The sequence below is a fragment of the Sinocyclocheilus anshuiensis genome, unplaced genomic scaffold (genome assembly GCF_001515605.1).
Source record: "Sinocyclocheilus anshuiensis isolate Anshui unplaced genomic scaffold, SAMN03320099.WGS_v1.1 scaffold902, whole genome shotgun sequence".
In the NCBI taxonomy this organism is placed as follows: domain Eukaryota; kingdom Metazoa; phylum Chordata; class Actinopteri; order Cypriniformes; family Cyprinidae; genus Sinocyclocheilus; species Sinocyclocheilus anshuiensis.
In genome coordinates, this window is record NW_015537974.1 from 425,921 (window position 1) to 436,336 (window position 10,416).

Here is a 10,416-nt window from a genome sequence, read left to right on the forward strand (position 1 = left end):
GCGTAGGTTTTGCCACATTCGTTGCACGTGTGCCGCTGGAGGGTCGGCGAGCCACCAAGCACTTTCCGACGGGACCTGCCATCTGTGATGAAGAACGCATCCACAGTGTAACCTTCGCTCACTGCGTTGTCGCCATTGATGTACCCGGACGTGATCTCTGACTGTGGGCTGTCAGGCTGGTCCAAGTCAGGTGCCCCATAGTCACTGTGGTTGCTGTCATAAATCGGTCCTGGAGAAGGTACTTTAGTGCCACCGTCAATTTCTCCATCATAAACGGATGGGGAGATGTAGTCACTGATGTAGCCTAGCGTGGAGAGAACAAGATCTTTTATTCAATTATTCATATTCACAAGGGAATCGGGTGAGGACAATGGGGTTCGGCGATGCGATGGCCACTTTTCCACTCAATTTATCTCCACCTTGGCAAAGGCGACCGGTGACCAGATTCTGCCAGTGCTCTTTGAGATTCATTATGTGTTTAACAAATTCAGCATTTCTCTTTGAATATAATTAGACTTAATGACCACTCACTACAGGAAATTTCAAATAGAATACGTGTCAGCTTGACTTCACATTATTCCAGAGTTATTTCAGGACAAAGCCGTGGAGCTGTGAAGGATGCCACATTTACTATGGACTTACAGTATGAGCACAGATAGCACTTTTTTTACAGTGGAAGATTAATTACCCTCCTTCTAAAGGCACCACCATAAGCAGTGTGCTGTGTGCAGCTGCCCTAAGCGTTTCTTTGATTTGCAGAATAAACAAACACCTAAGCTCATCTGGAAGTGACTGAGCTCCAAGTTGCTGAGAAGTTAAGCGTTGTTACCAGCGGCAGATATTCATATGGCTTGCATGCGAATGTTACCATGCCTTTTCAGTGATGGAATCCCACTAATTATGTTTGCATTCCCATTATGGTTTCACATAAATCACAAACAAAGCCACGGGTACTCCATCCTGCTACTGGATATCTACTTTCCTTCCTGCAGAGTTTAATTCATAAATGAACAATAAAAACCATGCTTAGCAATTTCAGATGTGTTTGATTATGGCTGCATCTAAAACTCTGCTTGTATTAGGTTAAAGAGTGCTAAATAAACCGAAAAAGCGTATAAGCATTCCTTTGCATTTACCTTTGTCGTGTATCCGAAAGCTAAGATCAGTCCTGGACCTGCCGTACGCGCTCTCAAGTTCAGTGGATGAGAAATCATCTAGCTTCACCTTTTTCACCAAAAAAGACCTTGGCATGTTTAGAGCGCAGAGCGGAAAGCCTCTTCCAGCACGTTATCCTCGCTTTATCCACAGCAAAATAGAAGAGTTGGTCCAGCAGGGCTGAAAGTGAAACACCTGAGTGCGGGGAAAGACGCGGAAGCTCCGGAGCTGTTCACGAGCCGTTCCGTACAGACGAAATGCAACTTCAGCACTGGACAGCGCGCACGACGGGAGCAGCAGATCCGCCTCCAGGAGCCCGCGTGTAGAGTGCGCTCAGACCCAAATGGAAGCGCTCCAAAAATGGGCAGCTTTAAATGCGAGCACGTTTCCGGAGGAGCTGTTATTAATGCTGATGCAGGGAGAGAGAGGTGTCCGCTGCTGTCTCTGCTCGCGCGGGGTCGGTTTGATGTCTGAGCTCTGCTGATCAGCTGCTGGGATTTATACGCCCGCGATCAGGTGGGAGATGGAGATGGAAGTGCTTAATTTCATCCATCAGAAATCTCCCGGGAACAACATTGGACGAGAATGATTTATTGATGCTGTTATTCGTCTTTCAGTCTCATTTTTTTCTACGTTCACGGCGCCCGCCATGTTTCTGCGGAATAAGAATTTATTGTTGTGAAAAGTCTAGTTACGACAATCTAATGAGTTTCATCCAAATCACATATTTTTGATACATTGTGTGTTGTGTGTGTGTTTAAGAATAAAAACATTTTAGTCTTTCTTTCCTTTTTTTTCTCTAACAGCAAGTCTATATGAAAAAAGCAGTAACACCTCAAACTTGGCCTGTTCCTCGTTTCCCCTGGCCTTTTTCAGCACCTCTACTCTGAGAGCTTGCACAAAATACATTGGACATTCATAGACATCTAGCCTACATATATATATATATATATATATATATATATATGTGTGTGTGTGTGTGTGTGTGTATATATATATATATATTCATATATGTTAGCAATACCAATATTTTATTACAATTATATGTGGGCATATGCTTTAGATAAAGGTTGTTCTTGTGCCACAGGAGGTACAAGAAAACACATCCTTACTGTTTTGGAAAAAAACACGAAAATAAATAACACTAAGGTCAGAAGCAGACATCAAGTACTGAAAGAAGATTATCGGAGATTACAAATGATCTATCGAGCTGCTATTATACCTTTTCAGACATAAACTGCACTCAAACATGCACTTGTTTATATTGTTTACCAAGCACTACCTTAAATCCCATCTACCTCTTGCTGTCAGTGACTAATCACATGGTAATTTCGCTTTGATTTATATTCATGGGATTAGGTTTATGAAAATGGCACATTTTGTGACCAAAGTGAAGCAACGATAAGAGTTAATAGATAATAGGAATCTAATTTCAAAAGTTTCTAAAAGAATGAAATCATTTTACAGCTCTTTTTCCTTTTTTCTTTCTTTCTTTCTTTCTTTCTTTCTTTATATGACAATAACAATATAACAAAAGCGTTCTCATTTTTTCCTTAACTATGATTAAGAACTCCGAAGCTTCCATAAAATACATCCACAAACTCCATAAAAGCCCTTCAGGTGGTTTTGTCACCCATTATACATATTAACATAAAAATATAACCCTTTGAGTTGTTATCAATTATTTGAGAATATAAATTCTACAGTAAGCTTTTCAGACATAAAGTACTCCCAAAACATGCCTATTTTCTATATTGTTTAACCAGTATTACCAAAAATCCCATCCTCTCCGTGCTATCACTAACTAATCACCTGCCTAATCTCGCAGTGATTTTTAGCAGCAGTGCTATAGGCTGCGTAGGCTAGTTTACAGCTGGTGCTCGTGTGCAGTGGCAGGCAGGCGAGCACAGAGGAGCACAAGATTCAGGCTTTGCAGCTGCTGCAGCCCCCTCCACGAGCAGATGGAGCCTAGTGGGAACAAGCCGGGGATTGGGTGGGTGGGTGCTGGGGCAAGGGGAACTCAAAATCACTAGAAGAGAGAGAGGCAAGGAGTTTGAGAGAAGAGGTTGCAGTGTTAAATTGATCAATATAAATTTGGTAAATGGTCTGAAAGCAGTTAGCTCAGCCTCACCCCCAAAAATGTGCCAATCAGAGCGGTTTTGTCAGTTTGGACTTAACTGGACCATTTTGATTTGTACTAGACTTTTAAAAGATTTCTCCTGGGTTTTCAGGTCAAATCATACCAAATATCCTGTCATCTTAAATACACTGAACTGAATTAAAGTATGCAGACACTAAAAAACACTGAAGAAATCATAACCAAATATTTTTCAACAAAAACCTATTATGTACACTAATTACCTGATTAATAATAATTTAATTAATAGTTAATCATAATTAATGCATTTAGCAGGCGCTTTTATCCAAAGTGACTTACAGTGCATTCAGGCTATACATTTTTTTTTACCAGTACAGGTGCATCTCAATAAATTAGAATGTCGTGGAAAAGTTCATTTATTTCAGTAATTCAACTCAAATTGTGAAACTCGTGTATTAAATAAATTCAATTCACACAGACTGAAGTAGTTTAAGTCTTTGGTTCTTTTAATTGTGATGATTTTGGCTCACATTTAACAAAAACCCACCAATTCACTATCTCAACAAATTAGAATATGGTGACATGCCAATCAGCTAATCAACTCAAAACACCTGCAAAGGTTTCCTGAGCCTTCAAAATGGTCTCTCAGCTTTTGCGCTGCTTACGCAATGCTCTACCACTGAGCCACAGGAACAACAAATAATAACAACATTAATAACATAATTAATAACAAACAGCTACAATGTAAAAAGCATCACAGCGAAAATAAGAATGAGACTAGGCCTTGTACATAATAATGACACCAATATTGAAATTCTGGGAGATACTAATGATTATGGCTGGTATTAAAATATAGATTTTTAACATAAATAAATAGTTAAATATTAAAAATATAATAAACAAATATGTCTTCAATATTTATTATATCTTATAATATTTATTAAAACAAACATATTTTAAATATTTAAATATTTAACAAATATAAAAATTATATATTTTGTCTAAAGTAAAAACAAAAAACACAGTATAATGCAAAGTAAACAACTACTGAACTAAACATTAATTTACTTTGTATTTTATTATATATTTTAAATATTTATTCAAATATTTAACTATTTAAATGAAACTTAAAATTTATAATATTTTGTATAAATAAAGTAAAAATGTGCTAAAGATTACATTTAACAGTGTTATTTAATTAATGTTTTTGAAGATTAACTTTAAGTGAGCTTTGGATGGTGGAAAGGTAATCTAAAAGTAAAATTAAGGGAAATTGAGCATGCACAATTTAATATTCTGCAAAATACCGATAAGTTACTTTCTAATACAAGCCATTAAGTTATTGTACCGATATATCATGCATATGCCTTGTAGACAATGCTCTAAACTCAAACTACAACAACAGAGGTCTCAGTGCACAAATGAAAGGGAATGCTGGATATTATCCTTCAGCATGCTGTCGCAATAATAACACTAAATATTGCTGAGTACAGTCCTCAAAAGGCCAGAAATGCTGGTGCTAGGAGTAAAACACACCTTGCCCTCCTCTTTTTTCTTGACTTCAGTAAAACATACTAAATTGGCAAACCAGTGAAAACAATCACCCAAGATACTAAAGTTAGTGGGTGGCACTACGATTCACACACTATGTAATACATGTACTACAAACTCTTTCTCACCACATTCACAGCAAACTGAGGATGATGCAAGTGATGGTGGGTAATTAGGATTCTCTCCTCTTTGTCTCAAGTGCTTGAGCGATTTAAGTCATCACCACGCAAGTGTCAGTGGGGCTGCTGCGGATCTTTGCCTCAAGCTCTTTCCTTTACAAGAGTCAGCCTCCATCTGTGCCTTTGTAGTATCTTCATCCTGATGAGGAGAGAGGCTCCAAGGTAATTGCCTTGAATCAGTGAAATTGCATTTCTATACTTGTCAAGCCTTTCTGTGAAAGAGTAACATACCAGAGACTGGGAATTCCGTTTTGAAGAGCGGAAGAAAAGAGAGGAGAGAGAGATATCATTTAATTCTGCCTACAGTCAAACAATGGTGTGTCAGAAGTGATCAGAGGTTACATCTTTCTGAACCGTAAGACACGGAGCCAAGGGAGAGAGTATTAACACTCGCTAAGAGACGATATTATAGCCTACTCTGACAAGTAAACAGACACGCACATAGAAAAGCACATGCACTGTTAGCACTCTACCTCTGCATTCATCTGCGGCTCACTGAAAGGCTCTCAGATGTTTTCCCAGGTCACTGTGATGAGCCCAATCACTCAGAGTGGACTCACTGCCAAAAGAAACTGACCAGAGATCGACTTCCTATTGAATTCTGTATCCTGAATAACAGGGGAGACCAGGGATGGTTATAACATGGGGTGAGTTGAAAACCATCAGTTTAACCACTGAGAAATAGGTATCATGCATGCCCACCAACCCCATAAGGTAAAAGTATTTTAGATGTTGTAAGTCTTTGTGTATGAAGTATGAGGGGGAAAAACAGGTAGAAATCAACAATTCACTCCTAGGTTATAATTTCATTTGCAATGTTAAATTACAGAACTAGCATCATCTCAATCAGTAGATTAGCTTGTTTAATTCAGTGGCGGCTCGTGGGTTTTAAAATAGAGGAGGCAGGATAATTGTATTGGTCTGGGATCCCTGCCGATTATTATTATTATTATTTGCTTAACCACTTTAAAATGGCTTTTTTAAGATAAAGAAACATAAAGAAAACGACATACATACAGCAAGATAATATAATTTCACTTACCTGGCCTATCACTTGAAGCAAACATCCATCTATCAGCGCAGCGGCAGCCGTTCAAACTAATATCACGTAATTTACGTCTCTTTGATGATTGGTTGATATCAGAAGGGAGGCTAGCCTCCCTTACGAGGTTTCTTTTCTCAACACTCCTCATCGCTGAAAGTGAACACTCGATGGTGATTGGCAAATTTTTTTTACCAACGGAGGCACCATCTCTCCCCCGGCCTCCCCCTACCCTTCTATATCATTAGCAGTTGTAATTACATCAGCAGATTCGGCACATTCGCGATAGAAAAGTGGCGCTTTCACGTTATGTTATTACAACTGTGAAATTACAAACAAAAAATACACATTCTGAGACATGAACTGAAATGAATTGTGAATTTTATTAACATTAAATCATCCTCCTCCCATTTTCACCTCAAAATTATGGGGAAGCTGTGCCTCCCTTGCCTCCCCTGACGAGCCACCACTGGTTTAATTTGATATATAGCACTCAGAACTTTCAGCTAAATGATAAAACTAGAAATATCATGTTTAGGTAGACAAGGAAGGCTGTAACATGACTTTCCCACTGACTTCTCTAATTTTTTTTAGATTAAGTACTGAAATAACTAAAACTAAATAAAATGAAACACTAAAACCTAAAAATTATAAAGACATATACAAAAACACAACAAACATATAAACAAAATAACAAATATAAATATAATAACAAAAAATAAAATCTATTTCAAAATGTTAATAGAAACTATAATAGTAGATCAATGATAAAATAACACTGACACACACACTTGTTTCTTAATTGCTAGCTTATGTTTTATGTATATTTGTTCAATAATTTTTCCAACTTGTTTGCAATTTTAGAATAATAGGTTTTCTTTTTGTAATCCTATTTTGATTAAAAAGCTTAAAATAAAATGTCCTGGAGTTTGGGCAAGTGGTTGATGGGGGTTGGAATATAATTCTTAAATAATTCTAGAAAAAAAAAACATCAATTTGATTAACAAACGCAACATTTTAACTAATGTCTATGTTTTCCACTGTGTTACATCCCAGCCCACCTGTTACGATTCAACCTGGTAGTGGGGCTGGTTGTAACAGCAGCACTCTCTGCACATTAAAGGAATAGTTCACCCAAAAACAAAACATTTGAACGTTTACCCTAAGGTCATCCAAGATGTAGGTGGTGAGTTTATTTCTTCATTAGAACAGATTTGGAGAAATTTAGCATTGTATCCCTTGCTCACCAATGGATCCTCTGCAGTGAATGGGTGCCGTCAGAATGAGAGTCCAAACAGCTGATAAAAACATCACAATAATCCACAAGACTTCCTCAAATCTCACCCTGGAGGGCCAATGCGCTGCAGAGTTTAGCTCCAACCCTGATCAAACTCACCTACCTGTGATTTTCTAATGATCTTGAAGACACCGATTGGCATGCTCAGGTGTGTTTGATTAGGGTTAGAGCTAAACTCTGTAGGGAAGTGGATCTCATGGGCCAGATTTGAGGATCCCTGCTCTAGTCCATCAATTAACGTGTTGTGAAGCCAAAAGGCTGCATTTTTTTTAAGCAACAAATCCATCATCCATAATAACGCTTCCCCAGTTGAAAAAGTCCATCCCCTGGTGTCTTTTCACATCAAAATCCACCAACATATTTGTTTAGAATTGTTCTGGACTCTTTTCACATAGTGTGCATCAACTGAGTGGTGCACTCTGCTAAGCCACTGGCCCCAAACCTTTCAGGTCGTGGTTTCGAATCCTGTGTGGCACATAACACACAGCGATTTAGGGGAAGTTGTGGCCTAATGGTTAGAGAGTCAGACTTGTAACCCAAAGGTTGTGCGGGTTTGAGTCTCGATTGTAGGTGGGGGGAGTGAATGACCAGCGCTCTCTTCCACCTTCAATACCAAGACTGAGGTAAGACCCTTGAGCAAAGCACCGAACCCCCAACTGCTCCCCGAGCGCCGCAACAAAAATGGCTGCCCACTGCTCCGAGTGTGTGTGCGCACTTGGATGGGTTAAATGCAGAGCACAAATTCCGAGTATGGGACACCATACTTGGCTACACGACATGTCACTTTCACTTTTTCTCTTTCATATTTCTATCCCGATTTGGATGAGATTACTTTTTCAAGAGAGAAAGCAATATTACGGTTAGAGGATGTTAGCTGGAATCAATGGTTTGAAGTTAAAAACACCTGAATGATGGATTTATTTCTCACAAACACACAGCATGTGAATTATCTACATACTTGTGGAGGGTTGTGATGTTTCTATCAGCTGTTTGAACTCTCATTCTGATGGCACCCATTCACTGCAGAGGATCCATTAGTGAGCAAATAATGTAATGCTAAATTTCTCCAAATCTGTTCCAATGAAAAAATTAACTTCATATTATTATTTATATTCCTAAAAGTCACTGCAAAAATCACTGCCTTACAGATGTTAAGGCAGAAAGTGTTACAACCAATGTCACTCACCCCATATCAGTAACAAAGGGCAACCTCTTAAACACTGAAGCTGTCAGCTTGGCCTAACAGCACAGCACCTTGCAGTTGAAGTTCTCCGATTGGCTGTTGCCCCACCTAATAGAAAGGCTGAATACCGTCTGTTCAATCTAGCTGTCAACCCTCAGCACAAATACAAACACCCATGGCAAACAAAAATGAGTGATATTAGAAAAATGCTGCAATGGCTGCAATAAAAATGCCTAAATTTAAAAAAAGTAAAATCAGTATTTTCAAAAGCACATTCAAATCTAAATAAACACTCCTAAACATGTTGATTGTCAGATTTCTAGTTTTGCAAATAGCAGCATAGCCTACCTGGCAACGTCTCTGACAAGCAGATGGGTTCAGAATTATATTTCATTAAAACACGAACAGACCAGAGGGTGCCCCCGCAATGCTTTTCCCATGGCACATGTGTCTTGGCTACACAACAGGAACAGGGTTTCACAAAGAGTAGATTTCTATATCAGGATTTCTAGTGGATGTATTCACTACTGCAATTAGAGCACAGTCTATGGGTAACAGTCTGTGACCCCGTGTCTGACCCATCGTTTGGCTGGTCTCCATCAAGTTCCAAATGGGCAACAGCTCAAGCGTGCACTGACCAGCATGTACCTCGGCTACCAGCTGAAAAAGTCACCTATCACTTGCAGGACTGCGGTCTGGTGACAGAGGGACTACATTAATCTTATTTGTCATAAGCAGTCTCTTGGGAGAGGAACGAGCCAGCCTGGGACTCAGCAAAGCCTCTTTATCTCACCCAATCATGAAAACAGACCCAAACACACACACACACACACACATACACAGCCCTATCTCTGGCTGGCAGTCTGGAGCTCTAATTAGATGTGATAGTTAAAGAGACTGAAAATGGGGACAAAAGCCACATTATGCAAATGGTGTTTGATTTTTGCCCATTCTCTCCTCCGTCTCTCGCTTTCTTTCGCTCTCTGCCTCTTTCTCTATGCTCCTTTTTCGCACTGTGTACCCAACTTGTGAAAGGAAGGAGAAAAAAGAGAAAGGGAGAATTTTGTCCTGTGCTGGCCTCAGTGTGTACCCTTCCATGAGTGAAGACTCAGCTGAGTAGGTCCGATAATTGGACACTTTGGCTGGAGATAGTTTCATAATGGAGAGGCTTGTCATTGTACTGTATGACAGTGCGTTTGTGAGCATGTGTGGGTGCGAGAGGCTTTTTAGGCATAAGACACGGGAGATTTTACTGAATGGGTTCAGCAAAATCATGCTGTAAAAAATATGAGGTATGGGGGACTGTGGGTTCAGATAAAAATGCAGCGTAACAAGAGAGGAACCTTTCACGTAACACTATAAAACATGGCAGACGTGCTGTACTTCAAGAATAAGTAATTTTGACCCACTTTACGTTGCATTTTTATGGATTTAGCAGACACTTTCATATAAATATATACACAAACACACTTTATATCAGTTAATGCATTCATCAAATCAAAACTAGTACACTAACATTACTAGCACCAATTTCATCCTAAAAGATTAGGGACACACTGATATAAAATTTCTGGCCAATACAGATAATTATGTTCATAATATTTAAAATATGTATACAGATATAAACTATTATGTAATAGCCATTTTTATTATTATTAAATTATAGATTATTACTAGATTATTACTTATATAGTACTACTTATTATATATTTTATATATATATATATATATATATATATACACACAACTATTAAAAAAGGTTCAAACATTCACTGATGCGCCAGAAGGAAACACGATGCATTAACCACTTAAGCTCGGCGCGTTTTTTGGTATTTTCGCCTAAATTTAACATACTCAAATTCAAATGTTTACCCTGCACACATACAATGGAGGAAATGAAAAAAAATGGTT

General features: G+C 38.6%; 1 protein-coding gene across 1 annotated transcript in view; it reads right to left on the reverse strand.

Annotated features, from left to right (window-relative positions):
- Nucleotides 1–1,593, reverse strand: part of LOC107672081 (transcriptional repressor scratch 1-like) — a 5,560-nt gene extending 3,967 nt beyond the window's left edge. Inside the window, exons 1-2 of the mRNA XM_016465175.1 lie at nt 1,137–1,593; nt 3–304 (exon numbers count right to left, since the gene is read on the reverse strand). Of these exons, the coding sequence (XP_016320661.1) occupies nt 3–304; nt 1,137–1,251 (417 nt within the window). The 5' untranslated portion in view covers nt 1,252–1,593. The remainder of the gene's footprint in view (nt 1–2; nt 305–1,136) is intronic.
- Between the last annotated feature and the right edge of the window lie 8,823 nt (nt 1,594–10,416).